This window comes from Poeciliopsis prolifica, unplaced genomic scaffold (genome assembly GCF_027474105.1).
Source record: "Poeciliopsis prolifica strain line A6 unplaced genomic scaffold, Auburn_PproV2 SCAFFOLD030, whole genome shotgun sequence".
NCBI classification, from domain to species: Eukaryota; Metazoa; Chordata; class Actinopteri; order Cyprinodontiformes; family Poeciliidae; genus Poeciliopsis; species Poeciliopsis prolifica.
The window spans coordinates 2,243,655-2,261,893 of NW_026562405.1; the positions used below are offsets into that span (position 1 = coordinate 2,243,655).

The 18,239-nt window shown below is 35.3% G+C and overlaps 1 protein-coding gene across 10 annotated transcripts; it reads right to left on the minus strand.

Annotated features, from left to right (window-relative positions):
* Nucleotides 1-2,447: 2,447 nt before the first annotated feature.
* Nucleotides 2,448-17,008, minus strand: LOC129372624 (complement factor H-like). 10 transcript variants are annotated; one of them, XM_055050030.1, is made up of 14 exons: nucleotides 16,778-17,008; nucleotides 16,141-16,326; nucleotides 15,903-16,002; nucleotides 14,673-14,743; nucleotides 14,403-14,585; nucleotides 13,124-13,231; nucleotides 12,881-12,980; nucleotides 9,940-10,010; nucleotides 9,656-9,838; nucleotides 5,384-5,569; nucleotides 3,898-3,939; nucleotides 3,743-3,794; nucleotides 2,796-2,871; nucleotides 2,482-2,550 (listed from the first exon to the last, which is right to left on the minus strand). In XM_055050030.1, exons 1-13 carry the CDS (start codon nucleotides 16,848-16,850, stop codon nucleotides 2,814-2,816), a joined length of 1,413 nt encoding a protein of 470 aa, XP_054906005.1. In that variant the 5' UTR covers nucleotides 16,851-17,008; the 3' UTR covers nucleotides 2,482-2,550; nucleotides 2,796-2,813. The 10 variants fall into 10 exon arrangements, with proteins under 10 accessions (XP_054906006.1, XP_054906013.1, XP_054906012.1 ...); XM_055050028.1 differs by having other exon boundaries at nucleotides 2,487-2,550; nucleotides 13,124-13,309; XM_055050037.1 differs by lacking the exon at nucleotides 16,778-17,008 and having other exon boundaries at nucleotides 2,471-2,550; nucleotides 13,124-13,309; nucleotides 16,208-16,295.
* Between the last annotated feature and the right edge of the window lie 1,231 nt (nucleotides 17,009-18,239).

Genomic DNA, 18,239 nt, shown 5'->3' on the forward strand with positions numbered 1-18,239 from the left:
AAATATTTTCTTTTCATTCAAGGTTCCTCTTTTCTAATGAAGCAATGCAAGGCCACAGTCTGCTGCAAAGATGACGTAGAAGATGGTCAAAACAAAAGCATCTGAAAGTCAAGCAGTGCAGGCAAGATAGAGTGTTATCTTTCTCAGGACCAGAAAGATAATACCTGTACCTGGTATTCAGAGCTCGATTCACTCAAACAGTTTTGAGCACAAAACTCACAGTGTAAGCAGACTTGTAAACTGAAAACAACTTGATGAAATTCAAGTTTATCCTCCAGTTAGCTTTCATTAATGTGAACTTTATCACATATTTGTTACAGTACAACAAATATCTGATAAACAATGAATCAAATTTCACTGTTTTAAATTCTAATTCATTATTATAAGTTGCAGATTTTGTACTAATCCATCCATCCATCCATCCATCCATCCATCCATCCATCCATCCATCCATCCATCCATCCATCCATCCAATTATTGTTATCAAACTTGATCAAACACAGCGTTTTGAAGCCAAAAATACCTTAGAAATATAGAGAGCCAACCATTTAAAGTTTAAATTCAGTCACAGAAACACAAAGACCTGAGCATAAATGTTGGGCTGTTGAACTGAACTGTTCCAGGTCGCAGGCTGCACAGTGGCGCAGTTGGTAGCACTGTTGCCATGCAGCAAGAAGGTCCTGGGTTCGATTCCACGGAGTCTGCATGTTCTCCCTGTGCGTGCGTGGGTTCTTCCTCCCACAGTCCAAAAACATGACTGTCAGGTTAATTCTCCTTAGGTGTGAGTGTGTGCGTGGTTGTTTGTCCTGTTTGTCTCTGTGTCGCCCTGCGACAGACTGGCGACCTGTCCAGGGTGAACCCCGCCTCTCGCCTTGAACGCAGCTGGAGATAGGCACCAGCACCTCCCGACCCCGTTAGGGAGAAGGGTGACCGGACAGTGGATGGATGGATGTTCCAGGTCGCTATCAAGCTAATTTTCATTTGGCAGCTTTACAAATCTTTTACATTACATTACCAAGGCTCATTAAAACAAACCTTTATCTTGATTTCTTTTTCTACTCTTCCTCTTTCTTGTCTCCCTCCCAGAAGAATAAGTACTTTTTTGAGACATAGTTTTGCATATTTAACTTCTGGCCAGAGCTTTGGACGTTTGGATGCGCTCTGTACATTCCAAGGCAGCGAATGTTACCGGCGAATCGTGCGGTACCTACCGCAAGTATCAGGGGCACCCAAGAGCATTTTTTTTCTCTTTTTATCCATAAAATAATAATTTCAAGATATATGATCAAATATACATTATTCTAAGAACAAATCAGTTCATAGTGACATTGTGTGTTTTTGATACTATAATGACATTGATATTATTACAAAATAATAATAATAATAATAATAATAATAATAATAATAATAATAATAATAATAATAATAATAATAATAATAATAATAATAAATTCCACTGAGGGGGCCCCTTTGTGGCCCTGGGGCCCTAAGCAGCTGCTTAGTTTGCTTATGCCTTAGGTCGGACCTTGCTGGCTGTCATTCAGTATCATACCTTTTTGTAATGGGAGCTTCCACATTTTTGGTCCAGCATTAACATAATATAAATTGATCCCTTTCTGTTCCGGTAATTATTACATTACAAAGAAAAAAAAAACAACTTACAATTTATAACATGATATATATCAGTCAACGTAGACTTCTATGTTTTGTCCAGCAATGTCACCTTATAAAAGGGATTTATTGTGCGATGCACATCTTTATCTTCACATATGCATGAATAGATACATTGTAGACACATTCTTTCATTGTCAAATATAAATTATTTCTTTTGCTATTGTTTTTTCATCAGAAAATATTTCATTTTAAAGATGATTTGTAATCTTTCTCAATAAAATGGTTTGTTAATATTCTGCATACCAGACTAAAAACCCACAGTAAACAATCATGAAAAGAAAGAATCTTCTTCACTATCCTCCAATGCTAACTGTAAACTGTATTAAACCCACTGTATCATTCCTCAACAACTTGGATTATATGTCAGTCCTGATAAAACATCACATAATAGAAAAACCTGGAAACTCGCAGGCGTAATATTTTTGAAAACATTTAAGCTACACTTTTGTCAATGAGTGAAATAATTTAGAACATAAGTAGAAAAAGTGTTTACAACACATTTAGTAGAAATAAAAGAGATTAAGTGAAATAAAGTATTTTCCATGTTTTAGTAATTAAGTCAGAATAATTATAAAAATGTTCTCTTTGCCTGTGCAGCATATCTTCCCCTTCTCTCATTACTGACTTTCCTGTTTAACTGATCTCCCCTAAAGGCCACTACAGCCAATGAAACTGTTAAGAAAACATGCATCTAAAAATTAAACTTTGAAACAATACAATACCCTTCATGATGTTTTGTTTTCTTCTTTTGAAGTGAAAACAAATATAAGTTGAGAAAAGGGAGCCTGCTTGTTTTATCCAAGACTTGGTAAGGCGCTCAGAGTTCAGCAGTCCTTCATCTGTAGTAAATGTCCCAACAGCTGGGTCCAGTTCCAACTGAGAAAGAAACAGATAAGAAACCAAGGACTGACTGTTTAATCAGAGTTGCATTTTGATTGTGGTGGGAAAAAATGACAATCGGATCAAGAGCTATTTCTTCTTGCTTCAAAATGAAAATCATATTTATACTTAATGATTCACACAGAAAATTACAAGAAGAAAAATGAAGAAGTTAAAACAGTTTAAACAGGATTGTTTGGTATTCTGATGGTCTTGGGTCAAAAAGTACATGAAATGGATACCTGAATGAAGAAGGATACTTAAAGAGGGTGAAACTGTAATAGCTCTGGCGTCAGCTCTTCTCCAGGATGATATGAACTATAGTGTCATCAATTAAGAAATTTGTGTAAGAATTATTGGACAGTTCATTTTTTTTAAATTAAAAGTTAACTAATTAATGCATACGTAACTAGCATTCCATGGAATTAAAGGTTAATCATTTTAATAAAAATATTTTTGAATAAAAAAAATACCAGTAAATTTAGACAAAATTAAGGCTGCCTTTTAAATAGGTTAACCTTCCTAAGTGTTTTTACATTACTCTGTTATTAAAAACTAACAAACACAATAAAACCCTTGAAGATGAATGCTTGTACATTGTTTCAGGGATTTTCAGTTAATTTAACATGGAATGGAATCAAAGTGTTCAACTTTACCGTGTATTTACATGTAAACATGCAGAAGTTGAAGGGAGAGAAAAGGAGCAAGATGAAAAGCTTAAATATATGTATACAGCACTGGTAAAAATTAAGAGATCACTTAAAATGATCAATCTCTCTGATTTTACTTTTTTACATGTTTGAGTAAAATAAACATTGTTCTTTTATTTTATGAACTACTGACAACATTTCTTTGAAATTCCAAGCAGAAAGACAGTATTTATTTGCAGAAAATTAGATAAGGTCAAAATAAATAAAATAAAAATAAATAAATAAAAATAAAAAAAATAATAATGATAATAAAAAATGCAGTGCTTTCAGTCCTCAACTAATGCAAAGAAATCAAGTTCATGTTCATTTAGAAACAACAATAGTTATGTTTTAGCACAGGAAAAGTGCAGAAATCAATATGTGGTGGAATATTGATAAGGTTTTCAGTGGGGGTCAGTCCATTGGTTTCTTTTTTCTTTGTTTCAGAGCTGTATATAAAGATATCCAGTTGTTTGTAAGTTTAAAATACAATCTCTCACCATTGGTTCCACACACAAAAGATGTTGAAAATAAATCCAAGTGAACAGCCAACTGTGAAGGAAATGAAAGAAAGAATAGATGTTTTGATATTTTTGCATTTCAGCCACAGAAAATGATAATATTTATTTCAAAGAGACACTTTAATTTATGTTACCTGCCGCAAATATCACCACCGGAGTTAAAAAAGTTGTATTTCCTGCAAAGATAAAAGAATGTTAAAACCCAACCTAAAAGGATTGGGTTTTAACCCTCTTAGGTTAAAACCTAACTTTAGATTAGATTGCTCTTAATCTAAAGTTTTGCTCTTTAGATTAAGAGCAAAACTAAAGATGTTGCTCTAATTTTTAGATTTCAAAATACTCTGGTCTGCAAGTTCAAAACAGTGTAGAAAATGGATTTACAAAATTACAGCAATGATTCAATTATGTCTTTATGAAGAAAACATCAACATAGTTCAATATGCACAATTCTTCAGAAAACTAATAAAAAATTACTCCTGCTTTAGAGAAACATTCACTTATGATTCTCCAAACATGCCACATTACTTGTGTGATTATTTCGTAATGCAGTGACTCACCAAGGTCGTCTCCAGACCAGTGATCAATGTAGAAGTTTTCAACTTCTGCATCGTCTGAGAAATCTATAATTTATTTACTGCTGAGGAACACAGAAAATTCCCTTGATTGTGATACAAAAAAAAAAAAGAAAAATTTGCTTTCCAACTTCATTTAAAAATACATTTTAAAGTTTTTTGAAGAAAACTTTTGATACAACTTAATGAGGTGAATGTTGATGCACTGGTTGTAGTAATATTTTCATCAGATGATATTTTTTAGCCTTTAAATGACAAAGTTAGCATCATTCTCGTTTATTTCCAAATTTGAATAAAATACATAGGTGCCCCCAGAATTTTCGACCATTTCTTATTTTTCACAAATCAATACTGTTGTTCTTGGAATTTCAAAGACATATTTTGAGTAGTTCACAGAATCACGTCCTACTCATGGGGGAACCATAGGGAGACTCAGAACCTGCTGGAGGGACTATGTCGGCTGGCCTGGGAACATCTTGGGATTCCAACAGAGGAGCTGGCCCAAGTTGCTGGGAGAGAGACATCTGGGACTCCCTACTGACAATGTTATCCTCACGACCCGACTCAATACAAAGATGTGGTAAGGAAATTATTTTCCATAGAACTTTACATAAATATATTTTACCCTCCAGTGAATGTGTCACAAAAAAAAAAGTAAAAATGTGAATCTATGCAAAAATATGTTTACACATTCTATGCATTGTTTTGTTGCAGGAATAAATGAAATACTTTTTGTTGTAATTTTGCCTTTTGTGGTCTATTCTGTGACAAAGGATTCAGCTGCAATCCTCCTGAGTTCATGTCTTCTGCATTTTAACATATTCTAAATATGCAACATGAAGCTAATTTTAATTTGGCATGAACAACACACTTTATCTACAACTGTCATTCATCCACCATCCATTTGTTTTTTAGGTGTAGTTCTTAGTAACCATTTATGTTGCAATCTCTTATTCAAAACTGCTAATCTCCACTTTTACCAGCAAGACACATTTTGACAAATGATCAACAGGTTAGGGTAAAATAACTTTCATATTCAAGGACTCACTCTTGCAGATTAGATCTGGCTCAGTCCAAGTCCCATCAATGCAGGTTATGATCTCAGAGCCACTTTCTTTTTCAAATCCATTGGCGCACTCATATGTAACTTTGGTACCATCTGGGAAATTCTCTCTTAGGAGGGATTCATTCGTGAGAACCATGTTCTCCACACTTTTAGGTATGGGGCAATTACCTAGGAAAAAAATATAAATCTTGCATGAGCCTTGTAGTTGAGCAGCATTTCATCTGCCATTACCCAACATTGATGCTGCAGCCTACTAACAAGACCACCAAGGCCCCATAACGACTTATATAGTAATTGTAGATTTTCATTCTTAATGTTATTAATTTTGTTCAACTAAATAACTTCAGATCATGTTGTCAACCATTTCCTTCCCTTTGTGATCACTCCTCTGCTTTCAGTTCTTCTAAAGCTAGGTTTATTGTTGACAATTTGAACCTGCTTGGGGACCTACACATATTTGTAGGGATTGCTCTGCATGCACCATCTTTCACTCAAATTGTATGGTTGCATTTCAACTCATTGTATGATTACAGAGCAGGTTGATCTTTACCAGCATTTCTATGAACCCTCTCTGAGGATTCATTTCTGAAGAATCAGGGATGGATTTTTTTTTTTTTTTTTTTAACTGGCCACATGGGCTGGCAAAGAAAACTTTTCATTGTCGACACAAACATTTCACAAGCCACTGTTTTCTTACCTCATTCCATGCTAAGTGGCTCTCATTGTGCTTATCAGGAACCTAAAAGCTACAGAAATAGCTTGACAAATTTTTCCAGATTGATAAATATCAGAGATGTTGTCATCTCATCTTAAAATAACTTAGAACAAGTCATAATATGTTGCTTATTTAGTTCTTCATAGACATGTTGTCTGGGAGTCTCAAAGTATATTTGATGTTTCTTATTAGTTCGGTGTGAAATCTACAAAAGGCTGGAAATAGAGTGTATATTATTATCCTCTAATGAATGTGTCACAAAGTATAATATAAACACAATAATAAACTATGATGAGATTTGTGCTTTTATTGTACATACATTGATTTGTGGTTGAGCTTTGTAGTTGTCTTTAATATATAAATCAGGGAAGGAAGTTTAGCATGTTCTCCATTGCTCACAGTGGCTGGTGAAGAAAACATTTCATTGACTTTTTTACCAGCCACTTTTTTTGTCTTTGTATTGTCATCCGTTCTTAAAATTACTTTGATCATGTTACAATGTGTTGCTTTTTTTTTTTTTTTTTAGATATTTATAGCCAAGCTGTCAGGGAGTATATATTTAATGCTCATTGTCAAAAGAGGGGACAATAATTTTCATAAAATTTAATATAAATATACATTTTCAGTGATTTTGTCACAAAGTATGATATAAGCACAATAATAATCACTGCTTGGATTATGCTTGTATTGTATACACTTTGAATTGTGGTTGGGATTTTTAGCTCTATTATATATACAATCACAAACCACGGGATATTTTTTTTGGAGTGGGGGTTTTCGGCACATCATTGAAAATATTGCAACAAAAGATTCAAACTTTTCCTTTTACAATTTCACTGCAAGAACAAAAGTAAGTGTTTCTTTTATGGAAAAATATGTTGTTAATGGCACATCTGGGCCAACATTTATAGCAACTAAAGCTATAAATATTATAGTGTCCATAATTTGTTTATATTTAACACTTGTCCCCATTCAAAAAAAAAACAAAAACAAAAGCATGGTTTACTTTTTTTTGATCACGTTAGAAACTGAATGACATTTGACAATAACCTATGAAATAAATTAAAAATAACCATTAGTCGTGATACTGTTAGGTTTCCATCTCAGGATGGATCATTGTCAGTGTTATACAGTGGTGAAATGATAGGCTGGACAATAAGTTATTTTACAAATTAGTGGAAACACGGTTTACTTTATTCACAAATGCATTTGCAACCTGTTTGAATATTGTCTTAGCTAACATTAGGGTGACCAGACGTCCCTTTCCGGGGACAGTCCCCGTTTTAGGTGACGTTTCCCCGGCTGAAGCCGTCCCCGGAAAACTCCACAATTTTAGTATTTTTTTTGAACGAGAAAAAAAAAAAAAGTTTGTTATTACGGTAGCGGGAAATTCCATTGCCCCTTTTCCACCGGCTCGGCAGGAAGTAGAAAGCGCAAGTGAGCATGTTACGCGCAGCTACGGCAGTTACGGTAGCTGCTCGCACTACTGTTAACGTTACAGAGAAGAAGAGCATCATAGCCAACCGCCAATAAAAATGAAGAAAAGCAGTGTGCGCTGTCAGAAAAGACAACAAGCTGGAAGAAGAAGCTCCAGTTTTGAGCAGCTGACCTGATACGGTACGTGTGAAACAACGCGTTTTGTTTGAACTGCAAGTTGTTTGAACTTGCCGTCATTTTGTTCACAGTAAAATAAAACTAAACCTTTATTAACAAACACAACAAGACGAGAGCACAATGAACAGATACAGAATTAGCCAGAAGGAGAGAAATAGTAACAGGATGGTTAAAATAATCTCATTGTAAAAGGAAGATGTTTTGGAATTAACTGGTTATTTATACATGTAAAGTTTATCACAAAAAATGGAATTACTCAGTGACAAGAAAATTGAATGAAGATGAGCCTGAACTGAAACTGATGAGGATGGAGAGATCATCTCTTCTGTTTGTCCAAACATCTTTATTTCTTTTTGGCTAAATATGGAATTTTTGATATTTCATCAGCTGATGAAAAAGGTTAATATTTATACTAAGATTTTACTAGGAAGAATCCAGCTCCTCATCTCAAAGTAACCAAATTCTAAAAGAAAACAAATCTAATTTTATTTCTTAAATTGTACATTTTCAGTACGTAATATACGTTCAAATGTTTTTGGGGGAGTTTGAGATGATTTTGTTTTAGTTTACTGGCAGACTGATAAAAGATGAGACAGGAGGAAATATTCTGATAGAACTGAATGAATGAGGAAAATGCGAAAACTGACAAAGCTGAGGAGAAATATGAAATATAAACATATTTAATATCTTATATCTTGCATTTTAAGTGTTTCTCTTTACTATTCTTATGGTGTTTTTCAGTTTTTCACATAATCTTTTCTGCTCTTATTTCATCCAGACGTCTGCCTGATCATGTGGCTGATGGCTCTTCAGACCCAGGAGGGTTTTCACATCCAGACATGAAGTCATGTTAGTGGACCTTCTGACCAGAGTACACTCATCTCAGACACACACAGTGCCCTTACATATCAACTACATAACTTTACACACTCACGTATTTATGGACACTTATGTGTCCATTCATACACAACATCCACTAGTGGACAAAGTTGTTGGTATCTTCTGGTGAAGACTGAAAAACCCACAGTGTCACTGAAACAACCTGAAACTGACAAAAGTGATAAATGAAGATTTACTGAAAATTAGTCAATACAAAATTAGACATGGTTTTTAATTGAGGTTCAGCAGAATAAGAAAATGACAGACCAAGATGACTACAGTTATACAGATTATTCTGAAACTTAAAGGTCTACAGGACTGGAGCCATTCAGCCTGGCTGTGATTCTCTTGAATCATATCATAATTCAAGAGAATTATGATATTAATGTTTACTAAAAGTCCAGAACAACTAAGTTTAGAAAGTAAAGGTGAACTACAAGGTCAAAGAAGACTTCATGTGAGATGACCAAGGTGGAAAGCAAATCATTAAAAAGTGAGGCTGGAATTTATCACAGAGACCTTTGGATAGATGAGACAAAATATACATCAGCTCTATGATCACAGACACAAAAATGCTAATAAGCTTTAACCGCCATCATTTTAATTGAGCCGCAATCTAAATAAGTTTGTCAGTAAACATTTTTTTACTACTTTTGTCCGTTTTAAGTTACTTCAGTTACCACTGGGGGCTTTTTCTTCATTAACAGAGGGGTACCAACTATTCATCCATGCTTGCTTACAAAGTATGTACACAATTTGCCCCCATATTTCCAGTTTTAGTTTTCTATTGATTTTATTATTATTATTATTAATAGTAATATTACCACTGTGTGTAGAGACATGTTCATGCTTTTATGTTCTATTTTTAATGTTTACATATGAATAAATATGTAAACTGTAACTGTCCCAGTTTCTTCATTTTATTTAGATAAATTTGCTTTCTCTTTATAGCTGAGCGAGAAATGTCCCCAGATTTATTCTTGGAAATCTAGTCACCTTAGCTAACATATTTTCTGTAGATCCTGAAAAAAAGGACAAGAACTTACGGACACATCGTGGTGGCTCAGAATCATATTCACCAGTTTCAGTACACCTAATGATTTTATTCCCAAACAAGGTGTATTCTGTGTTGCATGTGAAATGTATAGTTTGTCGATATTCTGGTTCAAGATCACTAATCCAAGAATGTCTGCCATTTTCCACTCTGGTCGGTTTGGAACAAGTAACAACTGGAAAAATTGGCAAAAGAAAAAGAAAATTGCTGTTTCAGGAAAAAAAATACTTCAGCTGAAAAAAAAAGAGAGAATAATTTAAACTGAACAACACTTACCTTCACAAATTGAAGTTCCAAACCATCCTGTGTCAAGGCACTGTCTGGAGCTCGGCCCATTGAGCCGGTAACTGCATAAACAAAAGAAGTCATAAAGACTGATAGTATCTGTTTGACCACATGAAGAGTTCAGCTGGTGAATAACATTCAATAATTAAAGATTATGCTACTAATTTTAGATTTTCTATTTACTCTTTCACACAGAGTCATAGTTTGCTGATGGGATGCAAAAACCCAACCTTTAAGGAGATAGCAGGCTATATTTTTTCTCAAAATAGCGATGGCTATATTATCTTTTTTTATGAAAGACAAACTTTTGTTTTGCTTTAAAGTAAAATTGCACAGAATAGATGCACATCTCTCCATGCTGCATTTGTTGCACCATTTTACATAGATAGAAAGAATCAGGATAGTTCTGTTAATTTGCTTCTCTCATGCAGCATTGTAATGGAGTGAGACATAACATGACACATGTTGCTCAATGTCATAAAGTGAAGGAAAAAAGCTAATTATTAAACCAAAACAATAATAAACTGGCAAATAAAGAATAAATCTTTATATATTTCTGCAAAATAAAATGACTACTGGCAGGTTTCTAATTTCTGCCATTAGTTTAACAGCCATTATGTAATACATAACTGACTCACAGAAAGGTAATGTCTGACTACTCATAAAACAAACAAACAAACAAAAAAACCCTCTTCTGCAGTTCACAAAAGAATAAAGGATTACCTATAAGAGCTAATTAATAACCCAAAATAATACAATTTGGTTAAATATCTGCATTTTAACAGTTTGCTGCAGACAAAATGTCAACATAGGCTTCTATCTTCTACTATTAGGTTATTTTTCAGACTACAAATATGTTTGCATCAGATTTACATAAAGACTGGGAGGAAGGAACAAAGCATGCTCCTAAGTTGCTTTTTTTTCATGCAGCAGATTCATGGAAGGTTAGGAGAGTGAAAAAGCCCCTCGTAGTGGATGTGGCACTATCAATTAATCCAAGAAAAGAGTTACTAATTGATTACTAATATGTGGATTGCAATTTTCTTAAATCAAATAATACCACCATTAATCCATACATCCATTTTTGTCTTACACCCTTATCCCATCAAGGTCGGGATGGGTGCTGGTGCCTATCTCCAGCTGTCACAACGATTAATCAATTATGAAAAATACATTTTTAACAATGTTTTTATTGTAGGTAATATTATTAATAGACTTATCTGAAATATTAATTTTGATTATAAACCATTTTAATGTCAACTCTTCTAATACTAAATCACATAACAACTGCATAAAACATCAGCAAATTGCACTGGAGATAGAATAAAAGTCCTTCAACCTATTCCACCTGTCTTTAGCAACCATTGCAAAAAGGTCATTCATACTCCCTCATAAGGTATGTTTTACTCACGGTGAAAAAAGTAGTCATTTTTAATAATATATTAAATATTTGAATCTTAATTCAGGTGATTAACTCAGATTTTCTTTACTGAATATTCACACATTAAATAAAAGCACTGAATTGAACTCATAACGCAAGAAATTTCTATGAAACTTAAGTCTGAAAAAATTATAAACAGTTCGATAAACATTATATAACTAAATTCAACTCAGTTAATGTTCAATTTTATTTTGACATATATTTGTACAAATTTTACTGGCTCTGTTTTTTTTTTTAAATGTGCGGACATATCTAGATGCACATCCTGACAAAAATTTAATTGCTAAATATTACATAAATACTGGTATTGCAGCAATGAACATGTTAGTGTCCCTCATGATTTCGGGCACCGAAACACATTTGGTCTGGTTTAAACAGATCAAAGTTTGTTTCCCCTGTTGGTCCAGACCTTTTATGGAACTGTGAATACAGTCATGCAAATCCTGGTGTGAACCAAACAACCAAACTGAGACTAATTTTTTGAGGTGGTCTCTTGACTTGCAGTAAATTGGCCTCAAAATCTTAGTCTCAGTTTGATTAAAGTGAAATCTGGAACAATTATTTTTAGGTTCTCCGCTTTCAAACAAATTCTCGTACAGTTCGCCTTGGGTGCAAACCAAATACATGAAATATCCATCTTTTTAGACTTCACAATTCCTTGTTGGTTGGTATTATGGTAAAAATGAACACATCAGAGTTGCCTGCACTTCCATATGTGGTGATTTTAATGAACTTGTACCTGTTCTCCGGTTTTCTACTTAGCAATGCTGTTGCCAGTTTGTGTTGGGTCAGCGCAGGTGGAACAAACACATTTGCAAACTGTTTCAAAATTAGAAATATTCCATCGCTATTCCTGTGTCAAATGAACTGCTGTTGATGTTCTAAATTATGGTTACTTAAATAGGGAAGTGTGAATGCACATCCAGACACACCAAGAAAGCAAACTCTGAGCTGCCTCAAAATCTAGGACTCAGTTTGATTAAAGTGAAATCTGGAACAATTTGTATGTGGATGCAAGAGGACTAGTGATCATTAAAAAAGCAAGAAGGGAACCATGGCGCAAGGCACAATTGGTAAATATAACCAAAACAAAAGGAAGAAATGGCTCATGGTCTATTTCTAAAAACAAAAGAGAAATCTTCGAAGCGCATTTTGTTTACATTTTGTGAAGAAGAAAGATGCACTCATGTCTTCTCAGCTTTTCATGTTATTTGTTCAGTAGATCTGCAAAGCCACCACAGGCAATGGGGTGAAAAGGTTTTTTAGTTACTTTGAATTGTTTAAAAAAGTACAGTATGAACGCGAACCACACCAGTTAAAATGGAACAAATGTTGCAATTCTGGTCCTCATTTGAACTGAGCCAAGCAGACTATCGGGTGTGAAAAGATTGTTTCGAGTTCTTGCAAGTCAAGGCATACACTTGATTTTCTGAGACAAAACAATGACATTGAAGCAGATAATCTAATTTAAATATTTGGAATCATACATACCCTTTTACACAAGATACATAAACCGCTGCACCAAATAGAGTCCCCTGGCTGGTGTCATATAACATATGTGGCTGTGCTTCAAGGTGACCACAGTCTTTCTCTTTGATATAAAAATACAACAAAAATAAAAATAAAAAAGAAGAGCAGATATCAGTGTAGGACTAAATAAGCCAAAGATGACCTTGAAAATCGTGTTGATAACTGTGTTTTTTAGATATAAAATGCAATTTAGACAGGACTCACTGCGGCAGATGATATCTGGCTTGGTCCAGTTCCCATCATCGCACGTCATGATCCCAGTTCCATTTACATTCTTATATCCAATTATGCACTCATATCTGAGCTCGGTACCTGATGGGAAATCCTTTTTTAGAAGGGATTCTTTTGTGAGAATTATGTTCACTCCAACGTCAGGTATGGGGCAAAAAGCTAGGGCGAAAAAAATATGCATGAGCCTAGAAATTTATTAGCATTTTTCACCTCCCATTATCCATTGGCAGGCGCTCCACCCTGCCACAAAGTCCACCTGCCCCCCCATGAAGACTCATGCAGTAATTGTACATTTTCATACTTCCTATTAATAATTTTTATAACCTATAAATTACATCAGATCACATTGTCAGCTATTTTCTTCCCTATGTAATCACTGCTCGACTTACAATTCTCCCTAAGCTAGGTTTATTGTTGACAATTTGAACTGGGCCCAAGTGTGCATCTGCGCCAATGCGCATTTGCCTCGAGCCCTGTCTTGTCACCTGGTTGTGGTCCTCCAAACTTTTGTGGGGACTGCTCCATATTTTCTTCACTGACCACACACGTTGTTAATAGCCAATCTGGGAACATGCATTGTAAACTAGCTAAGGCCATAAATCATTTTGTTCATAATTTGTCTATACTTAAGACTTATAAAATATATGAAAACTAACTGTCAGTCATTTAGTTAGGTTTCCAACTCAGGATGAATCATTGTCAGTTTTCTACAGTGCAGTGGTGAAATTATACGCTAGACCATAGGTGTCAAACTCTGGCCCGCGGGCCAAATTTGGCTCGCAGTGTAATTATATTTGACCCGCGAGGCAATTTCAAATGAATATTAGACATTTACGTCAGAAAGGAGGCATTAAATGTTTATTTAAATTTTATGTAATATATTTAATATTTTATTTTATATATTAAATATGTTTTATTTAATATAATATGTTTTATTATTATTAGTAACTCAATTTTGCGCACCTGCACTTTTAAGTTAGATAAGCTTTGCTTGTTCAATATTTATTGTTATTTTAGAACTTGTTTGGGTCCATATTAAAAGATTCATTTGTTCAACCTTGGCCTGCGACTTTGTTCAATTTAAAGTTTTGGCCCACTGTGTATTTGAGTTTGACACCCCTGGGCTAGACAATAAGCAATTTTACAAGTGGTTGAAAGACAGCTTACATTATTCACAAATGTATTTGCAAACTGTATATTGTCTTGGCCAAAAGATCTTCTGTGAAGCCTGAAATAAAGCATCAGAACTTACCGATGCATTGTGGTTGCTTAGAATCATATCTGCCAGTATGAGTACACCTAATGGTTTTATTCCCAATCAGGGTGTATCCTTTGTGACACGAGAAATGTATTTTTTGATTATAATGTGGTGCCTTGCGCGTTCTCCATGTATGTTCACCATTTTCCACTTTGGTGGGTTTGGAACAATTAACAACTGAGAAAATGAGAAAAAGAGAATTTCTGTTTCAGGTACACAATGCTTTGGCCAACTGTGTTGAAAAAAAAGAATTCAAACACTTACTGGAACAATTTCCATGTCCAACCCACCGTGTGCCTAAGCACATTCTGTAGCCCCATCCCATGACCGTGTAACTGCATAAACACAAAAGAAGTCATAGAGAATGACAGAATCTGATGAATCATAAATAAAATATTAGCTTGTCAGTAAGATTTAATATAAAAAATTTTGCAACTAATTTCATGTTTTCTGTTTATTCACACAGTCATTGTTTGAAGACAGAATCCAGACAACCCTGTGCCTCTTTAATTAGGCTATAGGCTTTCTTTCTTCCCAAAATAACACAGGCTATAATCTTCTTTTTAAATAAGAGAAAGTTCTGTTTAAAAATACAGCATATATTCACATCCATCGTCTATATCTGCTTATCCAGGCAGGCTTATAGAGGGTTCAAGTGTCTATCTTGCACCCCTGAAACATTTCAATGATTTCAATTTGATTCCCTCATGCAGCAGTTTAATGGCGTGAGACATAATCCTATTAATACATCACTTAAAGTTCTTTAGAGCTCGTACACCAGCAAAAGACATTGTGCTGCGAATTGCAATAAGCTTAGATAAGCATTTGAAATGCTGATTTGAGATGTTTTCATCTCAAATCACCGTACTCTGCTGCGGGAGGTCGGATGGAAAGGATGGAAGCCTGAAGGAGTCGGAGGCTTTGAGGTGGAGAAGGGGCGGAGGTGGGTTGAGCATGGCTGGAAAGCGGGCGTTGCCTTGGATCACGGTCCTTATACAAGGAAGCTTGATCGTGATTGGCTGTGACGGGGCATTGTTCGATGCTGACAGGCTCCTGACTTATGAATGTGACACAGTGACTGGATGATGCAGGTGAGGCTGAAGAGCCTTCCAGTGTCAATTTACATTGAGGCTTCATTTCAACTCAGTTAATTTCCACACACACTAGAAAAAGGTAATAAACGAAGTCTGCGTTGATATCAAAAACGACTCAGTACTCAGATTTATGAACAAAATTTGATTGAGGAGCCACCTAGTGGCGGAAATAAAATACTACATATAAAAAAGCTTAACGGAAAACCAAACTAGAGCTGAAAACAATTACGGTAACTGACTATATTTTCTACACCACAATTGAACTTAGTCTACCAAACTATTAAGTGTAAAGTAAACCTTAATGGAGTTACTGAAAGTCAGAGCATAAACTTGATTTTCTGAGATAAAACAATGAAATTGAAGCAGATTATATAGTTTACATATTTGGAATCATATATACCCTTTTTCACAGGTTATATATGCCTTTGCACCATACAGAGTCCCTTGCCTGAGGTTAAATATCATGTGTGGTTGTGGTACAGGGGGACCACAGTCTTTCCCTTTGATAAAAAGAAACAACAAAAACAACAAGGAACAACAGTCATCAGTGTGATATTATCTTGAGTGAAGATGACAATGTAAAGCATGTTGGATAACTGTTTTTGTCAGATGTAAATTGCAAGTTAGACAGGACTCACGCCTGCACTTGATGTCTAGCTCGGTCCACTTCCCATTGACGCAAGTCATCTTCCCAGTGCCACTTACTTTCTCATATCCAAGTCTGCACTCATGTGTGATCACAGTACCATCAGGGAAATGCTGTTTTAGAATGGATTCCTCTGTGAGAACTGTGAAATCTCCATGTTCAGGTATGGGACAATCAGCTAGGACGAACCGAAAATGAAGAAAAATGACACAAAGACACACACACATAAAAACAAAGCTGTTATTGTGACTTTGGTTATTTTAACATGATTCTACAATATAAGTTGAAAAATATGTTTTTATCAGTACTTTTGACTCGGTAGACATTATAGATCATATGACGAACTGCGAACGTCCAGCAAATGTTTTGTCAAATCTTAATAAATGTCTGATGGACGTTTGCTGTTGATTTGACGCTCTGCGTCGTTATGACAACGTTAAGTGGACGTTGTCATAACGTTTAATGCTAGACGGGTAGTTGTTAAAGTTAAGGTTATTTTTAAATAAAAGTTTTCTTATTAGTCAAAGTGGCCCTGGCATCAAACAAAACGTAATATGTTTTTATATGTGACAACAAAAATTAGTACAATATTATATCTTTGAAGCCGGTTTGGCCGGTGACGTACTGACCTGCAACGTTCCCGATAAATAGGCACAGGATAAGGAGTTTTCTCTGTCTGCCGATGTCAACTAAACCCTTCATAGATGTGGAAGGAAATACAAACCATCCGGATGAAGCTGCCTCTACATCAGTCCAACTTTAGTCATGGAAATGTGGTGTGTAGAGACGCTCCTCACGGTGGAAATGATTCTCCTTCCATTGAAGTCAATTCATTTTTTAAGTTACTAGAGGGAAATGAGGTGAGGTTGAAAATTTTCAAAATAAAAGTCTTGGTTTCCCAACATAAATTACTGTTTTGGAATTCACTAATTCAAACAAACGACTTTCACAAGAATCCTAACCACGAAGCAATTTACATGCTTAATGACATTGTGTCTCCAATGTCCTGAGTGGAATTTTGGACATTTGTATTTCACTTTGTTTCGAATACACCCTTGGATTTGTAGGATTTTATGTTTTTGCTGTAGAGATTTAAGGGGAGGTATGTGCTTCTTAGAGTCAAAAATTCTTACAATCAAGAATCAAATAAGAAAAAAAGGCAAATCAAGTTAATTAATCTTTAAGAATTCAGCTGATGGCATAATCAAGACAGGTTTATATATATATATATATAAAACTTTTGCCTGGACTTTCATCTATATATCCTGGCCAGGAAAAGCCCAGAGAGGACATGTGGGTCCCCCTTTCTATGGACTCATCACCTGTGCAAGAGGGACTACAGAGTGTGATTTACATGTCATTTGACAACTTGGAGAAGGCATTCAACGGTGTCATTCCCTGTGTGAGGTACTCTGGGAGTATGGCATACCAGGCCCTGTGACACAGTCTTTTGTGATCTGTGTCAAAGCATGCTCCACATGATAATAGGATGGTGGGTTCATATCCGATGAGAAAATGAGTCCAAGGTTTATTTGTCCACTGTTGCATATTCTGTTCATAACTTTCATGAAAAGAATCTGTAAATCCAGTTAAGACATTTAGGGGGGTTGTTTTGGTGTCCTTATGATTGTGTGTCTGCAGATGATGTAGTCCTATGGGCTTCATCAGGCTGTTAAGTTTTGACTGGAGTGGTTTGCAGCCGAGTGTGAAGCGGTTAGGATGATAATCAGTGCCTCCAAATCCGAGGCCATGCCCTTGAGCCAGAAAAGGTTAGAGTGCCTTCTCAGGATCACTGAAGGGTTCCTACCCCAAGTGGAGGAGTCTAAGTATCTTGGGATCCCACAAATGAAGGAAAAATTGATCAATAGGCCAATCAGTGCAACTTCTACAGCGAAATGGGCACAGTACTGGTCTCTTGTCGTGAAGAGAGAACTGAGTCAAAAGTCGAAGTTCTTAATTTACCAGTCTACTTACGTTCCTACCCTTATCTATAATCACGAGCTTTGGGTAATGACCAAAAGAATGAGATTACGAACACAAAATGAATTTTCTCCACAAGGTGTCTGGGCTTCCACTTAGAAATAGGGTGAG

What these genes read in the sequence shown, in the direction of transcription:
- LOC129372624 (XM_055050028.1), bottom strand. Translation starts at nt 16,850, where the DNA reads ATGAAGGGTTTAGTTGACATCGGCAGACAGAGAAAACTCCTTATCCTG. An exon ending in TGGACATGGAAATTGTTCCA is followed by an intron (nt 14,586 to 14,672) that starts GTAAGTGTTTGA and finishes TCATTTTCTCAG; the next exon opens with TTGTTAATTGTTCCAAACCC. An exon ending in GCCAGATATCATCTGCCGCA is followed by an intron (nt 12,981 to 13,123) that starts GTGAGTCCTGTC and finishes TTTATATCAAAG; the next exon opens with AGAAAGACTGTGGTCACCTT.